The 21,211-nt window shown below is 36.6% G+C and overlaps 1 protein-coding gene across 1 annotated transcript in view; it reads left to right on the top strand.

Annotated features, from left to right (window-relative positions):
• The first annotated feature begins 590 nt into the window (after positions 1-590).
• LOC6039399 (circadian clock-controlled protein daywake) overlaps positions 591-21,211 on the top strand; it is a 43,381-nt gene continuing 22,760 nt past the window's right edge. The window contains exons 1-2 of the mRNA XM_038263617.1: positions 591-696; positions 3,909-4,142. Of these exons, the coding sequence (XP_038119545.1) occupies positions 4,070-4,142 (73 nt within the window). The 5' untranslated portion in view covers positions 591-696; positions 3,909-4,069. The remainder of the gene's footprint in view (positions 697-3,908; positions 4,143-21,211) is intronic.

Genomic DNA, 21,211 nt, shown 5'->3' with positions numbered 1-21,211 from the left:
AGTGTTTTTTAATTCAGTAAAATATTAAAATTATAAAAATCAAAAAGTAAAAAAGAGGGTTTTCACATGACACTTTCCATACAAATTTGAATCGCTTTGCGGAAAGCCGGCTCAAAACAAATTTTGGGGGCCCAAATGGAACCGCAAAATGATTGAATTAGTCAATTTAATTTTTTTCCCCATGCAACTTTAAGCCACCCCAATACTTATACTCATCGTCTTTTGAAAAATATAAAATAAATCTACCAATATTATCATCTAATGTTTACAATACTTGCTGAATCATGCTCATGCTCGCGCGTAACACATCCTCCCGAGAACCATAAAAAAGCTCAACTCTCTCACGCCTCGCCCAAAGAAAGAGCAACATCGACGACTGATCGATGTTGATTTTGGCAGCACGCTGCACCAGTGTGAGTGTGGTTGTGCGCGCGCGCTTTAGTATACCGTCCACTACCAGTGAAGCACTGAGCTTCGGCTCGTTGTTTTTGGCGAGCTTTTGGCGAGCTTTCGTGGTTCGGTCTCGCGCACACCGACATAGCACCGACCGCACACCAGTGTCGTTGCTCGCGGCAGAAATCTATATAAAAGTGTACGGCATTCATAATTTCTTCTTTATTTGTCGTCCAAAGGTGTTGCTGGCCGAAGGTGTGTTGCCGAGTGGGCATTTAGTAGTGCTGCGACGATCCTCTGAGAGTGAGTTTTGGACGACCTTTTTATTTTGTTGGCTCGGTTTGCAAGTGTAGTGTGGTGATCTACGCCCCACCCTGCTGCCCTGTGCTGGTTTTGTGGAAGATCGTGAAGGTCCCGCGCGCGGTTGGCTGCCAAAACGGAGCAGAGTGCCTTGAAAGTGCTGGTCTTTGTGTGATCGGGATAAAGGAGCTCGCGAAGGACTTTGACGAGCTTAACGCGCGAAACTTGAAAAGTGTTGCCGAGAGAAGATTGGCAAGATTGAATTTCGTGACGTTTCGTGCACAGTTTCGTCGAGTTTGGAAACACCTCGGCAAGAGAGACCTCATTGACCAACGGCATTGAAAACGCAGTGGAATTTGATGTGTTGACCAGAGCGAAAAAAAAATCTGTGAAGAAAGACTGTGGAATTGAGAAGGCAAAACGAGAGACATAAACACATAAACAAATTCAAAGAAAAAATAAATAAATAGAAGTAAACAGACAAGTTGGTAAATTCAGCGAAAATTTGGCGGCTGAACGCTGCTGAACCAAATTTCGATTAGAGAACGAATCAAAACGTTTTCGTTGAACCAATTTCTTCAACTTCTTCTTGTGGATAGATTACGCGTGCTTGTTGTTTATTTTAAACCGGAGAGGTGCGCACCTTTGTCGTCAATCTCAAGTCAAGTGTGGCCTCTGGGTTGGGCTTCAACCGGTCAATTCGATTGACTGTTGAACGAACAAAAAAAAACATGTGAGAGAGCAGCAGCAGAAAAAAACCACACATTCAAAATTGAATAATAAATGTTGTGTAAGAGTGCCAATTGCAGGGTACCAGTTTTTGGACGGGGACCGCCGAACGCCGAGAGATTGTGGCCATTGCTCCAGCAAAGTGCGGGAAGTTCGACCCCTTGACCGATTGATATTTAGGTTTCGAGCTCGAACCATTTGAATGCTCAAACAAAAATAAATAAAGAATAAATTAGGTTCGTCGCTTGTCCTTTCACAGAGACTTAAGCAATCCAAATCGAACCGGATGGACTTCCGTTGTGGTTGATGTCCGGTCGGAAAATCGATCACAATTTCGTCACCGTCAAATGGCTTCGTGTGACTCGAAACCGGACCAAGGTTCTACTAATTATTGATGTTTTGATTCGATAGATCAATGCCAGCGATTTGGTGATTATTAGATGTCAATAAATCTTCGGATTTACAAAATAATTTTTCTTCATCAGTTCAGATGCCATTGAAGGCACAGTAAAATGAAGAATCTAGCACTCAAATTCAAAACCATTAACATTCTCTTTCGGTTTGATTTAATTTGTTTATGATAGTTTCGCATTAAAACAATTAAGTCGTTGCAAATATTTTTTTTAGGTTTATGTCCCTCGACTCTGACCGACGTCGAGTATAAAAATAACAAGCCACTTTTTAAATATTTAAATGAAAAAAGTTTGTATTTAAACATAATACACCTGTCCAGTTGTTTTGCAATAATAAATTTCAAAAATTCCTATCTACAGGCGAAAGTTTTTGCGATACTGTTTATTGAAATTTTATAAAAAAAATAATCAAAATATGTTTAAGCGAGCCTTTTCAACAGAATCAATTTCGTCTATTTAAAAAAAACTGGTTTTACGCCGAACAGTTCTTCAAAAAAAATTGTCATAAAATCTAATTTTAAGAATTTATGATAACTTGTAAATGTTCGTAGTATTTTCAATGCCTATGTTTTTTTTTAAATAACTAATGACATAGTTCAGTCCTGCCCAACCTCCAGCCCACTACATATTTCAAAAAAGTTCGATGATTGGCCCTTAAGATACAAAAAAATGAGCGTCTAAATTAAAAAAAATGCTTAAAATGAAATTGTCGAAAAACATTTTAAAACGAAAATTTATTTAATAGTAGTTTATGCAACAAGTTGCAAAAAGAGGATTTTTTCAGCACGAGTCGTACATTTAACCAACGAGGTTCACCGAGTTGGATAGATACGAAGAGTGCTGAAAAAATCAAGTTTTGCAACGAGTTCCATACAACATTTTTTGCAATTCCAAAAAACACACACTGAGTGAAATTTTAAGTCAAATTTTCATGTATTTTGTCAATAAATCGTTTAAATCAAAAAAATGTTGAAAAGTGTTACTTTTCGAAAGAAGTGCTGAAAAGTTCAACTTTTCAGCATCCATTTGAGTGCTGAAAAGTAGAACTTTTCAGCATTTATTTTGAAAAGTGTTGCTATTCGATTCTGTTATTTTTGGTACAGAAAAGTAGGCTATTTCGTCGTTCAAGAATGACAGGAAAAGTAAGTAGTTTCACGACGGAATTGCAAAAAAAACATTTATTTGTTAGTTTTTTTACTTTAGCAATCAAATAGAGCTAATTTAACGTATTTTTAGGATTTTGCACAACTTACATTGGTCTATTAATTAAATATTAATTTTAGTTTCAAGTTAATTTAAAACAATCATCCTGTATGAATTTAATTCTTACAATTTCAAGAACAATATTTTCTTAATTTATTAGGCTGGTACAAATTTTATTTAATAAATTAAAAAATAATAATTCTATATTTTAAAGAAACTCCAAATACAACTAATTGAATAATTTTCAATATACGGAGATTGTTGTGTATCTCAAATTATTTAAAAATATTTTTTGAATTGATGTGCACAGCAACGTAAAAAGTTTTTTTTTACAAAGATTTCATTCCAAATTTTGTTTCAATTAATTTTATGATTGATTTTTTTTTATTTTGATGAGGAAATGAAACTTTAATAAAATTTTAATGCTTTTTTAAGTTATGATATCAGAGTATTTAATTGCAATTGACAAATTTCATACGATTCAAAATTAAAAAATAACTTTTTAAGATTATCTTTGCATTAGTTTTCTTAAAATTATAATACATATATTAGTTTTATTTCAACACTAGGTTATTAATTGATTCATTTCAAATTATATAAAAAAAATCTGAACCGCTACTGCTTTAAAAAAGCAGATCTGGCTCGCAGGGATAAAAGGTTGGGTACCCTTGAATTAGACAATTTCATTTCATTTTAATTTTTTTTGAAGATAACAAATCTTGTTCATTGTGATATGAAATTTAAAAAAAATCCCAACTTTGGAGAGCATTCAATGTTTTTTGCTAGATTTATTTAAAGAAGTTCCCTTCCGGTACATAAATTTCCCTCTCAAGCAACATTCACTAAATCTGACACGTCCTCAATTTACAGCAAATATCAAAGAAGAACTCAAAGTTTTTAGAACAAAAAGAAAATCGTCAACCGCTAAGCCGAATCAACTGAAGCAAAGAGAAACAAACCAGTTCGGGTAGTGAAAACGTCGTGACGTCCAGACAACGAAAACAAAGATCGAACGAACCAACCGACTAAAAATGCATATTATATGGAACCTGCTTGGCTGTCTGGCGGTCCTAGCCGGAACATCCCTGGCGGCGTACGAGAGACGTAAGTAGAACCATGTATAATCACAACACTATCTTCATTTTAACTTATTTCAACTTCAATGTTAAAATTGAATTAATTCTTTGAGAAATTTTTCATTCTTTCCTAAAATGGGAAAGATAAATCAAACAAACTTTAATGTTATTAGCAGACCTTTTTTCTGCCATAAAGTGTTTAAGATTTATAATAGGAGTTCCGAAATTGAAAAAAATGTCATTAAAAATACCACATTCAACAACAACCCCGGTCATCAACATCACCTTAGCTTAGCGTGTCGTTCAACGACCAGGTGTGAAAATTGGCTGAGCCTCAAAGTCCTCTTTCGTAAATCTGCGAATACTGTCAAGGCTGCCAGCATCAGCGTCCGTCATGTCACCAGAACAAAGCTGACACTTCTGAGCCCTTTTTCGGATGGCGGATTGGCTTCCGTTAAGATCGCTACCAGGCTTCAAAGTCAACGCACTTTCGACATTCCGCGGACCTTGGCACGGACGCGGTCATGACCATCGGCTGCGATTGTTTCGATAGGTCCCCCCCAATAATTTGCGTCTCCGTGAAGTCTGCGCGGTCAAATTGGCCGATTAACACCCGCCGGATAATGAACCCCGCCCGTGAGGAGTGCGTGACCTTAACCCAATGTCCAACGCGATTCTTCACTCCGACAGACGGACAACGATTTCCCAAGACAGCCCGGCCGGGGCTTTTACTGCTCTTTTTTTGCGCCGAAAACAAAAGTAAATAAAGCGCACCACCAGGGGAGAGCTTTGCCCGAACTGCCAGTTGCACCACGTCCAGTCGTGGCCCCAGCAACGGTGGCCGCGTGGCGGTTGACTCACCGCCACGACGAGTCCGGCCCTGGCGAAGAAGAAAAAGTACTTCGACTATTCAAATGTGTTAGCACCTCTTCTGCTGACAACGCAAGGTCACCGCTAGGTCTACGATCTGCAGTTTGTTTGGATGACCCCCGAAGCTCATAATTGGAAAAACTTGGCTCTGGTTTGGGTGTCTTGGCTCGTTCGAGGGAAGTTCATAGCCAGCCACCTGGTATGCGTAATTGTTTAAACTTATTATAATAACATACTTGTATAACCTCAAACCGTTTGTACCGCTATCTGAAAACTTTTTTTTTTAAATACTAAAAGAACTTTCGCACTTTGCAGTACCAAAAGGTGTGCACTTTTTCGAAGGTTACCTCGGTACCACTTCAACTCAATGTTAAGGGACTAGACCAGACCGCGGCTGCCTTGCAGCTATCTAGCTGTACAAGCCAAGTGGCAACCCCCTCCTGGCAGTCACATGCCGAGCACGGATCTCCGTGTCCGTTGCAGCAGCAACTCTGCGTTCTTTCCAGCAATTGCTGAATTGTGCAAGATCATTGTACTCGAACGGGCCGCGTTCGTGTAGGTCAAGTCTCGCGTCTCGGGTGGTTTTTTTTTCACAACCCATTTGCTCGTGAAAATCTTTCAAACTACACGCGCACATACACATGCGCTAGCTGTTAACACTCCTCCGTCCAAGGCATATTTCACTTACACGGACGACCAAGCCTCCGAAACCGTTGCTTCGCTAATTTCAACTCGCTCGCATTTGGCCCCATTTCAACCAATCTTGATCGTTCTTGCAGCATTCGAACCGGTAGGATTTCAAGATTCATCTAAAACAAGAACGAACCTGATCCGACTTACCTGCTAGTAACACCGACTAAATTCGTCGAAGCAACTCTTTTAGGCGCTCGTTTTAGGAACACACCATGGCCAAATCAACAAGAAAGCATTAAAATTTGAAATCAACCATTCAAATTTAACTAATTTGGGGTCGCTGAACAAGAATATGACACTTAGAAAATCCCAAAGTATTCAGAAATCCAGAAATCCAAGATGGCGGCCAATATGGCGCCTGTAGTATATTGGAAATATTTTTTTGAGGTTGTAATAGCCATTCAACCACTCAAATCTAACTAATTTGGGGTCGCTGAACACGAATATGACACTAAGAATATCCCAAAGTATTCAGAAATCCAGAAATCCAAGATGGTTGCCAATATGGCGCCTGTAGTATATTGGGAGTATTTATTTGAGGTTGTAAAGCCATTCAACCACTCAAATGTAACTAATTTGGGGTCGCTGAACACGAATATGACACTTTGTATATTCCAAAGTGTTCAGAAATTCAGAAATCCAAGATGGCGGCCAATATGGCGCCAGTAGTATATTGGGAATATTTATATGAGGGTGTAATAGCCATTCAACCACTCAAATCCAACTAATTTGAGGTCGCTGAACAAGAATATGACACTTAGAAAATCCCAAAGTATTCAGAAATCCAGAAATCCAAGATGGCGGCCAATATGACGCCTGTAGTATATTGGGAACATATATTTGAGGGTGTAATAGTGATTCAACCACTCAAATCTAACTAATTTGAGGTCGCTGATCACGAATATGACACTTAGAAAATCCCAAAGTATTCAGAAATCCATAAATCCAAGATGGCGGCCAATATGACGCCTGTAGTATATTGGGAATATTTATATGAGGGTGTAATAGTGATTCAACAACTCAAATCTAACTAATTTGAGGTCGCTGAACACGAATATGACACTTAGAAAATCCCAAAGTATTCAGAAATTCAGAAATCCAAGATGGCGGCCAATATGGCGCTTGTAGTATATTGGGAATATTTATATGAGGGTGTAATAGCCATTCAACCACTCAAATCCAACTAATTTGAGGTCGCTGAACACGAATATGACACTTAGAAAATCCCAAAGTATTCAGAAATCCAGAAATCCAAGATGGCGGCCAATATGACGCCTGTAGTATATTGGGAACATATATTTGAGGGTGTAATAGTGATTCAACCACTCGAATCTAACTAATTTGAGGTCGCTGAACAAGAATATGACACTTAGAAAATCCCAAAGTATTCAGAAATCCAGAAATCCAAGATGGCGGCCAATATGACGCCTGTAGTATATTGGGAACATATATTTGAGGGTGTAATAGTGATTCAACCACTCAAATCTAACTAATTTGAGGTCGCTGAACACGAATATGACACTTAGAAAATCCCAAAGTATTCAGAAATCCAGAAATCCAAGATGGTTGCCAATATGGCGCCTGTAGTATATTGGGAGTATTTATTTGAGGTTGTAAAAGCCATTCAACCACTCAAATCCAACTGATTTGGGGTCGCTGAACACGAATATGGCACTTTGTATATTCCAAAGTATTCAGAAATTCAGAAATCCAAGATGGCGGCCAATATGGCGCCTGTAGTATATTGGGAACATATATTTGAGGGTGTAATAGTGATTCAACCACTCGAATCTAACTAATTTGAGGTCGCTGAACACGAATATGACACTAAGAATATCCCAAAGTATTCCGATGTCAAGAATTTCAATATGGCGGCCAATATGGCGCCTGTAGTATATTGGGAATATTTATTTGAGGTTGTAATAGTGATTCAACCATTCAAATCTAACTGATTTGAGGTTGCTGAACATGAATATGATACTTGGTATAATCCAAAGTATTCAGAAATCCAGAAATCCAAGATGGCGGCCAATATGGCGCCTGTAGAATTTTGGGAATATTTATTTGAGGGTGTAATAGCCATTCAACCACTCAAATCTAACTAATTTGGGGTCGCTGAACGCGAATATGACACTTGGTATATTCCAAAGTATTATGAAATTCAGAAATCCAAGATGGCGGCCAATATGACGCCTGTAGTATATTGGGAATATTTATTTGAGGTTGTAATAGTGATTCAACCACTCAAATCTAACTGATTTGGGGTCGCTGAACACGTATATGACACTTAGAATATCCCAAAGTATTACGATATCAAGAATTTCAATATGGCGGCCAATATGGCGCCTGTAGAATATCAGGAAAATTTATTTGAGAGTGTAAAAGCCATTCAACCACTCAAATCTTACTTATTTGGGGTCGCTCAACATGAATATGACACTTGGTATATTCCAAAGTATTCTGAAATTTAGAAATGCTAGATGGCGGCCAATATGGCGCCTGTAGTATATTGGAAATATTGATTTGAGGTTGTAATAGTAATTCAACATCTTAAATCTAAATAATTTGAAGTCACTGAACACGAATATGACACTTCGAATATCCCAAAGTATTCAGAAATTCAGAAATCTAAGATGGCTGCCAAAATGGCGCCTGTAGTATGTTGGGAATAATTTTTATTTTTTTTTCTGGATTTCTGAATACTTTGGGATATTTTTAGTGTCATATTCGTGTTCAGCGACACCAAATTAGTTACATTTGAGTGGTTGAATCTTTATTACAACCTCAAATTAATATTCCCAATATACTACAGGCGCCATATTGGCCGCCATCTTCGATTTCTGAATTTCAGAATACTTGGAAAATACCAAGTGTCATATTCATGTTCAGCGATCCCAAATAAGAAAGATTTGAGTGGTTGAATGGCTTTAACACTCTCATATAAATATTCCCAATATACTACAGGCGCCATATTGGCCGCCATATTGATTTCTGGATTTCTGAATACTTTGGGAATTTCTAAGTGTCATATTCTTGTTCAGCGACCTCAAATTAGTTAGATTTGAGTGGTTGAATCACTATTACACCTCAAATAAATATTCCCAATATTCTACAGGCACCTTATTGGCCGCCATCTTGGATTTCTGAATTTCATAATACTTTGGAATATACCAAGTGTCATATTCGTGTTCAGCGACCCAAATTAGTTAGATTTGAGTGGTTGAATGGCTATTACACCTCAAATATATATTCAAAATCCTACAGGCGCCATATTGGCCGCCATCTTGGATTTCTGGATTTCTGAATACTTTGGATTATACCAAGTGTCATATTCATGTTCAGCAACCTCAAATCAGTTAGATGTGAGTGGTTGAATCACTATTACAACCTCAAATAAATATTCCCAATATACTACAGGCGTCATATTGGCCGCCATCTTGGATTTCTGAATTTCTGAATACTTTGGGATTTTCTAAGTGTCATATTCTTGTTCAGCGACCTCAATTAGTTAGATTTGAGTGGTTGAATCACTATTACACCCTCAAATATATGTTCCCAATATACTACAGGCGCCATATTGGCCGCCATCTTGGATTTCTGGATTTCTGAATACTTTGGAATATTCGAAGTGTCATATTCGTGTTCAGCGACCCCAAATTAGTTACATTTGAGTGGTTGAATCACTATTACAACCTCAAAAAAATATTCCCAATATACTACAGGCGCCATATTGGCCGCCATCTTGGATTTATGGATTTCTGAATACTTTGGATTATACCAAGTGTCATATTCATGTTCAGCAACCTCAAATCAGTTAGATGTGAGTGGTTGAATCACTATTAAAACCTCAAAAAATATTCCCAATATACTACAGGCGCCATATTGGCCGCCATCTTGGATTTCTGGATTTCTGAATACTTTGGAATATTCGAAGTGTCATATTCGTGTTCAGCGACCCCAAATTAGTTAGATTTGAGTGGTTGAATCACTATTACACCCTCAAATATATGTTCCCAATATACTACAGGCGCCATATTGGCCGCCATCTTGATTTCTGGATTTCTGAATACTTTGGAATATTCGAAGTGTCATATTCGTGTTCAGCGACCCCAAATTAGTTAGATTTGAGTGGTTGAATCACTATTACAACCTCAAAAAAATATTTCCAATATACTACAGGCGCCATATTGGCCGCCATCTTGGATTTCTGGATTTCTGAATACTTTGGGATTTTCTAAGTGTCATATTCGTGTTCAGCGACCCCAAATCAGTTAGATGTGAGTGGTTGAATCACTATTACAACCTCAAAAAAATATTCCCAATATACTACAGGCGCCATATTGGCCGCCATCTTGGATTTCTGGATTTCTGAATACTTTGGAATATTCGAAGTGTCATATTCGTGTTCAGCGACCTCAAATTAGTTAGATTTGAGTGGTTGAATCACTATTACACCCTCAAATATATGTTCCCAATATACTACAGGCGCCATATTGGCCGCCATCTTGGATTTCTGGATTTCTGAATACTTTGGGATTTTCTAAGTGTCATATTCGTGTTCAGCGACCCCAAATCAGTTAGATGAGTGGTTGAATCACTATTACAACCTCAAAAAATATTCCCAATATACTACAGGCGCCATATTGGCCGCCATCTTGGATTTCTGGATTTCTGAATACTTTGGAATATTCGAAGTGTCATATTCGTGTTCAGCGACCCCAAATTAGTTAGATTTGAGTGGTTGAATCACTATTACACCCTCAAATATATGTTCCCAATATACTACAGGCGCCATATTGGCCGCCATCTTGGATTTCTGGATTTCTGAATACTTTGGAATATTCGAAGTGTCATATTCGTGTTCAGCGACCCCAAATTAGTTAGATTTGAGTGGTTGAATCACTATTACAACCTCAAAAAATATTTCCAATATACTACAGGCGCCATATTGGCCGCCATCTTGGATTTCTGGATTTCTGAATACTTTGGGATTTTCTAAGTGTCATATTCGTGTTCAGCGACCCCAAATTAGTTAAATTTGAATGGTTGATTTCAAATTTTAATGCTTTCTTGTTGATTTGGCCATGGTGTGTTCCTAAAACGAGCGCCTAAAAAGAGTTGCTTCGACGAATTTAGTCGGTGTTACTAGCAGGTAAGTCGGATCAGGTTCGTTCTTGTTTTAGATGAATCTTGAAATCCTACCGGTTCGAATGCTGCAAGAACGATTAAGATTGGTTGAAATGGGGCCAAATGCGAGCGAGTTGAAATTAGCGAAGCAACGGTTTCGGAGGCTTGGACGGAGGAGTGTTAATGAATACTTCAAGCTGAGGTTCACAGCCTCCGGTGCTCAATTGTTCCGTTTGTTCGCCCGACCCCGGCCCGGCCAAAATTACCGACATTCCGTCATACGCCAAGTGTGGCTGTTTTGGGGTCTCAGTGAAGTATCGTACCGCGAATGCACTCTGGGTCTTGAGACAGCAGCGCGAACCTCAATGAGCCGAAACATTTTCTGCTGCAGGGGGTGGAAGCGGATTCTGGGTTTGGCATTTTGGCATAGGCATGAATTCCTGCAAGCGGCAGGGATATTTTGCAATCGCCTCTACTAGCACCTTGCCTGCAATTACCTGAGCTCTGGCTTGGGCTTTGTTGAGTGCATCAACTAATAATAATAGTTTACCTAAATGGGATGAGAATTCAGCAGCAACGACTTTGCAATATTTTCAAATAAAAGTGAACACGGGGAAAAGGTTTAATGCTTTATTTTAACCTGAAAGCTCATATTTGAATGTTCAATTTGTTTTAGGATCATTTTTTTTTGTATTTACAATTATAAAGTAAAAAAATAAGTTTGCGAGAGAAGGTTTACCAAACTATATGCTCACGAAATATATTGGGGTAATTCTCCGCCAACGCAAACAGCAGTAACATTTGTTACACTCTTAAAAAATAACCCTGCAAAGTTAGAAAAAAAACACAAAATTTTAAAATGAAAAAAAATGTTTTAAATGAAAAAATTACCCTTCTGGGTTAATGTAGATTCGAAAAGTATATTTAATTTCTCATAAAATGATATGTTCCAAAAAAATTACAATTTAACAACGAAAAATGGCAGAGTTTTTAAAACTTTTTCAGTGTTTTTTCGATGAAAAATACGTTTTTCGGAATTCTGAGTAAACCACCTAATCGGGCGTCTAATTTTACAAAAAAGTTCCTTTGACACCAAATTTCTATCTCATCACCGTTTCAGGCTGCAAATTTTCAAAAAAAGCCCATTTTTCTCATGTTCAAAAATTTAAGGGGCCTCCGTCACGAGATACCTGAAAAAAGAACTTAGGATTTGTGATCAGGGACAAAAATTACCCCTTTGGACAAAGTTTCATGAAAATCGAAGAGGGGTCGGGGCAAGTTTTCCCGATTTCGTGTGAGTTGATAGAGAATTACCCATTGAACCAATCAACTATTGTTTAGCCTAGCCATATACCTTGCTAACGTCGAAAGATTTTTTTTTAAAATTCTTCTTCTTCTAATTTTTATCATATTTTTTTTATAAATAGAAATTTGCGAGGCATAGATGCGCGCTGAAATTTCTAACATGAAAAACATTTAAACACTTTGTTTAACTTTTATTTTTGATGTTGGAATTGATGCAAAATCACTAAAAAAGTATAACTGCCAAAATCGGAGCAAACAAAAAAAAATTAATAAATAAAAAAATAAATAAAAAAAAAATAAAAAATTATCGAAAATAGAAAGATTTTAACCCAAAAAAAAATAACTTTTGTTATAAAAGTACTTCTTTGTTCAAGTAAGTAAATTTATTATAAAATTTTCTTAATTTGGGCTAAATAATAACACCCAAATGAAAACTAAATGGGTAATTCTCCGCCAACTCACACAGCAGTTGCCCCGACCCCTCTTCGATTTGCGTGAAACTTTGTCCTAAAGGGTAACTTTTGTCCCTGATCACGAATCCGAGGTCCGTTTTTTTTGATATCTCGTGACGGAGGGGCGGTACGACCCCTTCCATTTTTGAACATGCGAAAAATGAGGTGTTTTTCAATAATTTGCAGCCTGAAACGGTGATGAGATAGAAATTTGGTGTCAAGTCCCTTCATGTATAATTAGACGCCCGATTTGATGGCGTACTCAGAATTCCGAAAAAACGTATTTTTCATCGAAAAAAACACTTAAAAAGTTTTAAAAATTCTCCCATTTTCCGTTACTCGACTGTAAAAAAATTTGGAACATGTCATTTTATGGGAAATTCAATATACTTTTCGAATCAACATTGACCTAGAAGGGTCATTTTTTCATTTAGAACAAAATTTTTCATTTTAAAATTTCGTGTTTTTTCTAACTTTGCAGGGTTATTTTTTAGAGTGTAACAATGCTCTACAAAGTTGTAGAGCAGACAATTACAAAAATTTTGATATATAGACATAAGGGATTTGCTTATAAACATTACGAGTTATCGCGAGTTTACGAAAAAAAGTTTTGAAAAAGTTGGTCGTCATCGATCATGGCCGTTCATGGTCACCCGCGACAGACACGGATGACGAAACTAAGTGAAACGCAAAAAGTAACTTTTTCAAAACTTTTTTTCGTAAAATCGCGATAACTCGTGATGTTTATTAGCAAATCCCTTATGTCTATATATCAAAATTTTTGTAATTGTCTGCTCTACAACTTTGTAGAGCATTGTTACACTCTAAAAAATAACCCTGCAAAGTTAGAAAAAACACGAAATTTTAAAATGAAAAATTTTGTTCTAAATGAAAAAATGACCCTTCTGGGTCAATGTTGATTCGAAAAGTACATTGAATTTCCCATAAAATGACATGTTCCAAATTTTTTTACAGTCGAGTAACGGAAAATGGGAGAATTTTTAAAACTGTCTATATATCAAAATTTATGTAATTGTCTGCTCTACAACTTTGTAGATCATTATTACACTCTAAAAAATTACCCTGCAAAGTTAGAAAAAACACGAAATTTTTAAAATGAAAAATTTTGTTCAAAATGGAAAAATGAACCTTCTGGGTCAATGTAGATTCGAAAAGAACATTAAATTTCCCATAAAATGACATGTTCCAAAAAATTTTACAGTCAAGTAACGGAAAATGGGAGAATTTTTAAAACTTTTTTAGTGTTTTTTTTTTCGATGAAAAATACGTTTTTTCGGAATTCTGAGTACGCCATCAAATCGGGCGTCTAATTTTACATAAAAGTCCCTTTGACACCAAATTTCTATCTCATCACCGTTTCAGGCTGCAAATTATTGAAAAACACCTCTTTTTTCGCATGTTCAAAAATGGAAGGGGTCGTACCGCTCCTCCGTCACGAGATATCAAAAAACGGACCTCGGATTCGTGATCAGGGACAAAAGTTACCTCTTAGGACAAAGTTTCGCGCAAATCAAAGAGAGGTCGGGGCAACTTTTCCCGATTTCGTGTGAGTTGGTAGAGAATTACCCAAATAAAAGACTTAATTTTATGGTATTACTATCTAGTTTTTATTAGAGGCCTAAGGCATAATGTCACCGAGCCACGTAGCCGGGGTTCAAATCCCGGCTCGGACCAACACAACTGGTGATCTTTCTGGAATCGATTGCTTAGTAAAGGGAAGGTAGTGTATTGTCACAAACTGGACCTTATCACAACACCTTAGGGAGGCGACCTATGGAATGTTAACATTAACCTTAACATGTTAACATTAAGTTGAGAATGAAACTGCCACTGAATCCGCTTTGTAAATGCCGGCCCCGATACTTTTCAAGGGTGTTCCCCTCAGGAACTGGGAAAGATTTACTTTTTTTTCACCTAAGGCATAAAATTGCTAAATTATACCGAAATATTTTAGGATTTTTTTCTGTAAATGAACATTTGATTTTTTAAACACACAGACATTGAATTAGATTTTCATATTGAAAATTTCCTATTTAAATACATTTTTTAATTTTCTGGGGAGCTGTAAACAAATTAATATAAATTTGCGTCCAGTGTGAAATTAAAATGAGGAAAAAAATCACTTTAAAAATAAAAATCGAAATAGAAAGATACATTTTCTGGAGGAATTATGTATTTATTCAAGGGAGTTATGAAATGAGAGGAATCACAAATCCACATAATTTATTTAATAATTTAACGCAGATTTAATTTTTTTTTAATAATTTAACACAGATTCTTTTAAGTGCGATGCCTTAAAGCATTTACTGACGTAAACTTCAAAAAAGTCGAGTTGTGTAATTTAATCAAAATAATGTAAAAACAATGATAAAAAGAAATTAGAGTTTGGCAGATAGTTGAATCATGTAAAACTAGTTTATTTTGTTACAAATCTTCATGAAAGAACTAACTTGAAGTTATTATTCATATCAAATTAAAATTAATATTTTAAATGGAAAAGCATAAAACTGAAGCGGACGTGCGCTCTTAGAGGATAGAGGGGGGGGGGGATATTTGACCGTGACATCTCCCAGGGTTTTTTCAATGCATAATGTTTTTTTCATTGTTCACAATATTTAAAATTAAAAACTCTTTTTTTAATATTTTCAATTTTCGCGTGACGTACATCATAGAAAAAGGCATCCACGGCAAAAAATAATGTGAATCTTAGAAGGACCATACCAAGGGTTTCCAGAAGCGTATATTACTTGCCAGTCTGCCAATTAATTACTCAAATTACTGGTCCAAAATGATTAATTACATAAATTACTTCATTACTTTTCACTACGATAAAAAACATTAAATTAAAAATTAAGTATTCATTTCTACGGATCAGAACTTAATTATTTATAAAAAGCTTATTCGATAGCTCTTTCAAAAATTATGCTGTTTATTTTTTTTGTACCGATCTGGATATTGTGAAATTCACGTATAATTTTTATTAAAAATAGTTATAGGCGATACGAGCCAAACAAAAACTTTGACAAATATTTGCAGCGGCTCTTCTTTAAAATTGTGAAATTTATCAAAAAAACTTAAGTTTTAAAATGTTTTTCAAACATTGGTTTGACATTACTTTGCATTTTTTTTTCTCAAGCAAATTAAAGAAATCTGTAACTGAAAATACGGATAATGTAAAATGTGACATTTACATTGGATTTAATTTCTGCTTCTGAATATTAGTCGATTTAAATTTCACTGAGTTTGGTTTTTAACATTGAAACATTTGTCTCAAAAAAATCAAACCATCCACATTAACGACCCCCGGGTCTTTTGTGGTCTCTATTGCAAACCTCTTTTTACTCCAAGGAACCTTCCACCCCAGTGTTTGAACTGACGACCTTTGGATTGCGAGTCCAACCGCCGCCAGCGATTCCACCGGAGTAGGCTTGGTTTGGTGTGTTGTTTGTACTTATGGCATGGAGACGACTCCTACACCTGGAATGACTTAACGGCCTAACAACCAAGGCCGGGACCGACATTTTACTTCCTCGTCCGATGGAAGGTTGCAGCAGATGGGAATCGAACCCAGAATCATCCGCTTACAAAGCGGACAGCTTAACCATTCGGCCACGCACTGCAACATTTGTCTCAGATATATTGTAAATTTTTCGGGAAAATAGCTTAGCTCTTAATAGATATTACAGGACTGTCAATTTCTGCAGATGATGAAAAAATTAAAAAAAATATATTTTTTATTGATTTTTAAATGGCTATCACTTGAAAACTTTGTTTTTATCAATGATAATTAAATACATTTCGGTTTTAAATAAATAATCCACATAAACTTTAAAAAATTTTGACTGCCTGTTTGAAAGGAAAAGCATAAAAAATTTATCAATTCTAATGTAGTTCCTGCAAAAAAACATATTTCAAAAAAAAACTTAATAAAAATGAATAGATTTCGGATTCACAAAACATTTTTCACTAGGTAATATAACATGACGTTGCCTTTTGTTGTTAATCAGCTTCGATAAACAACATGATAAAAATAAATTTTAGGAGAGTTTTAGGAGAGAACTATGGTGAATAAGGCCTTCTACATACAGAATCAGTCTTTTTTAATCTTTGTGTTTCACACTTATATGAAATTAATAAAATACTGTTATAATAGATTCTGTATAAAAAGTAAATTAGTTTAAATTGTACGTTGAAAAAGTACAATTTAAAAAAATCTATTACTTTAATTACTCATAAATTACTTTAATTACAAATTAATTATTTTAAATTACTGTAATTACCATGAATTATTAAGTAATTAAAGAATTACCTAATTACCAGCTAAAAGTCAAAGTAATTATTAATTACTTGCCAGTCTGAGGCCTTGCTGGAAACCCTTGGACCATACCTTCTTCTTTGCAAATTAAATTGTTACAAAAGACCAATAACTTTTATTAATTTTGATTAGCCACTTCTTGCAACACATTTTTTTTTTTGCATTATTTTTCAAAACAATAAAATGTAGCCTTCATGATCAAAAGATTGAGCATATTTTTTTGAACACAAGTTTTATAAATAAAATGAAAAAAAATCACACCATTTTCCTATTTTCAATGGTAAAAACATATTCATAATTAATCAAATTAATTGAAAGAAGTGAGAAATAGTTACAATCGCACTTATACTCGAGAAGTTGGAACAAATGATCTCTAAATAACAATGTCGAATTATCTATCAAAATCAGAGCTCCACTCTACGACGCTTTTCCTATACCTGGTGGAAAACTGAACATCGCTATATGGGTAATTCTCCGCCAACTCACACAGCAGTTGCCCCGACCCCTCTTCGATTTGCGTGAAACTTTGTCCTAAGGGGTAACTTTTGTCCCTGATCACGAATCCGAGGTCCGTTTTTTGATATCTCGTGACGGAGGGGCGGTACGACCCCTTCCATTTTTGAACATGTGAAAAAAGATGTGTTTTTCAATAATTTGCAGCCTGAAACGGCGATGAGATAGAAATTTGGTGTCAAAGGGACTTTTATGTAAAATTAGACGCCCGATTTGATGGCGTACTCAGAATTCCGAAAAAACGTATTTTCATCGAAAAAACACTAAAAAGTTTTAAAATTCTCCCATTTTCCGTTACTCGACTGTAAAAAATTTTGGAACATGTCATTTTATGGGAAATTTAATGTACTTTTCGAATCTACATTGTCCCAGAAGGGTCATTTTTTCATTTAGAACAAAATTTTTCATATTAAAATTTCGTGTTTTTTCTAACTTTGCAGGGTTATTTTTTAGAGTGTAACAATGTTCTACAAAGTTGTAGAGCAGACAATTACAAAAATTTTGATATATAGACATAAGGGGTTTGCTAATAAACATCACGAGTTATCGCGATTCTACGAAAAAAAGTTTTGAAAAAGTTGGTCGTCATCGATCATGGCCGTTCATGGTCACCCGCGACAGACACGGACGACGAAACAAAGAGAAACGCAAAAAGTGACTTTTTCAAAACTTTTTTTCGTAAAATCGCGATAACTCGTGATGTTTATAAGCAAACCCCTTATGTCTATATATCAAAATTTTTGTAATTGTCTGTTCTACAACTTTGTAGAACATTGTTACACTCTAAAAAATAACCCTGCAAAGTTAGAAAAAACACGAAATTTTAAAATGAAAATTTTTGTTCTAAATGAAAAAATGACCCTTCTGGGACAATGTAGATTCGAAAAGTACATTAAATTTCCTATAAAATGACATGTTCCAAAATTTTTTACAGTCGAGTAACGGAAAATGGGAGAATTTTTAAAACTTTTTTAGTGTTTTTTTCGATGAAAAATACGTTTTTTCGGAATTCTGAGTACGCCATCAAATCGGGCGTCTAATTTTACATAAAAGTCCCTTTGACACCAAATTTCTATCTCATCACCGTTTCAGGCTGCAAATTATTGAAAAACACCTCATTTTTCGCATGTTCAAAAATGGAAGGGGTCGTACCGCCCCTCCGTCACGAGATATCAAAAAACGGACCTCGGTTTCGTGATCAGGGACAAAAGTTACCCCTTAGGACAAAGTTTCACGCAAATCGAAGAGGGGTCGGGGCAACTTTTCCCGATTTCGTGTGAGTTGGTAGAGAATTACCCATATATAATTGTTTGAGCAAACAGTGCAAAAATTCCGTTTTGTTTCAAATAGAATTCGTGTGAAAAAACCTTGACACATTTGAAAATCCAAACAATTATGAAAAGCCGGTTGATCAAACAAGTCTCACAGGCCACAGCCTTAAATAAATTGAAAACTTCCTCACCCCGTAAGAACTTTGCAGCTTTTCTGCAAAGCTCAATCCAACGAAATTGGGAAACCACGTGTGATTCTGAAGCTGGTGGCCAACCTTGTTCTGCTCCGGCGATGGCATGCGCCGCCATGTCTTGGACCCGAGTGCAGTGGATTTCCCAACCCAACCATACCGTTCGAATCTTTTTGGCCGTCGACGAGACAGTGCTGCTGGTTGGTCGGTGGCGAACCAACCGGATTGTTGGCTTTATGCCGCGGAGTGCGAGACACCTTGAAAGAGATCTCTTGCGCAGAAGACATTCTCGAACGGTGGTGGTGGTCTCAAACAGGACATCGGGGGCGGGTTGGTCAACTGAGGTATCGGTGGGAATGTCCGACTTAGATCGACCATCTTGGGAAAATCCGAACTATTCAAGTAGAAGAGATTCGTTTGATGACCACTTTGACCCACGTGGCCCATGGAGCACAGCCGAAATGTGCAGTTTACGTCGTGCCATCGCACATGAAGAGTTCACGCGAAGTTGCGGTCTGTCTGTCGAGTGACCCATTTAAAAGTGCACAAAACTACACTGGCGATAGTGTTCATCAGAGTTGTTTTGGTTTTTCTTTTGGAGGAGGTGAAGACGGCCAGCGAACGTCATCGAGTGCGCGCGCCGTATTAGATGGTAACCGAACACTACTCAGCGTTTAGTAAGTTGAAAGAAGTGTGTACCATATCAAACGATTTTGCTGCCGCAATTCACAGGTGGAGGAAAAGTGTGGCGAAATGGAATCTACTCGGCAGTTAGTATATATGCGAAGCGATGCAATCAGCTGGTTTTACTACACAGACTGCCGGTTGTACACGATTCGATAAGATGGTACAAAATGTTTGGATTCCACCTGAGTTGGTGCCTGTTGCTTGTAAGTGTTATTGTATTTGTTCAAATAATTACGAAAGTTGGCAACACTTTGATTGCTAAGCTTTATGTGCTGACATATATGTTTTCCACTGTCTAAACAGGTCAATTCTGCGGGCATTTAGAATTAAATCATCTAGTTGCACTGAGTTCAAATTCCGACAAGTAGACAGAATTAACAAAAATCACTCCTCAAAACTCCAACCGTTTCAAACAAGCTTTTCTGGCAGCACTGTTGCAACCACGCTGTCGGTTCCAGGGGTGTGCTTATGGGTAGATTTGAGTAGATGACATCTACTTAGCTGTTTGCTTAAATTTATTTATTTTTTAAGGAAAAATATTCAAGTTAAACGATATTTTTGACCATAAATGGGCTTGCACCAAGTTTCACCAATTTCTTGGCTCAATTTTGAAGCGCCCTTTTCTTTTATTCAAGTCATATGCACTCTTTCTGGAAAGTCAACCAAACATTTCAGTGTCCCAAGGTAGTGCTGTCGCAGTCAGTCGCAAAGTTGCCAAGTCGAGGAGCGATATTTTAAAATTAAGTTTGTCTGAAGGCGCCCCTACGACTTAAAAAAATGTATTGAAATTCTCAATATGAAAATTTGACTGGAGGCGCCCTACGACTTAAAAATGTATTGAAATTCTCAATATGAAAATTTGACTGGAGGCGCCCCTACGACTTAAAAATGTATTGAAATTCTCAATATGAAAATTTGACTGGAGGCGCCCCTACGACTTAAAAAAATGTATTGAAATTCTCAATATGAAAATTTGACTGGAGGCGCCCCTACGACTTAAAAAAATGTATTGAACTTCTCAATATGAAAATTTGACTGGAGGCGCCCCTACGACTTAAAAAAATGTATTGAAATTCTCAATATGAAAATTTGACTGGAGGCGCCCCTACGACTTAAAAAATGTATTGAAATCCTCAATATGAAAATTTGACTGGAGGCGCCCTTTTGGCTGAAAAAAAATTGAACAGGGGTGTGCTTATGGGTAGATTTGAGTAGATGACATCTACTTAGCTGTTTGCTTAAATTTATTTATTTTTTAAGGAAAAATATTCAAGTTAAACGATATTTTTGACCATAAATGGGCTTGCACCAAGTTTCACCAATTTCTTGGCTCAATTTTGAAGCGCCCTTTTCTTTTATTCAAGTCATATGCACTCTTTCTGGAAAGTCAACCAAACATTTCAGTGTCCCAAGGTAGTGCTGTCGCAGTCAGTCGCAAAGTCGCTAAGTCGATGCGCGATCGCTGCGCGATGGTTCGTTGTTTGTTTTATTTAAATTTAGCTTTGTCACTCTTGCGATGCAAAAGTTTTTTTATTTGACTAAATGATTTTTGGTTGTTGTGCGCACGCAATTATATGTTTCCCCAAGAGCGAGAGAAGCCTACTCGCTCACCAAAATGTATCAAATTTGGACCAATGATTTCAAATGACTTT

Source organism: Culex quinquefasciatus, chromosome 3, assembly GCF_015732765.1.
Source record: "Culex quinquefasciatus strain JHB chromosome 3, VPISU_Cqui_1.0_pri_paternal, whole genome shotgun sequence".
In the NCBI taxonomy this organism is placed as follows: Eukaryota; Metazoa; Arthropoda; class Insecta; order Diptera; family Culicidae; genus Culex; species Culex quinquefasciatus.
Note: the sequence above shows the minus strand (reverse complement) of the source record. Positions and strands in the feature narration are given on the sequence as shown.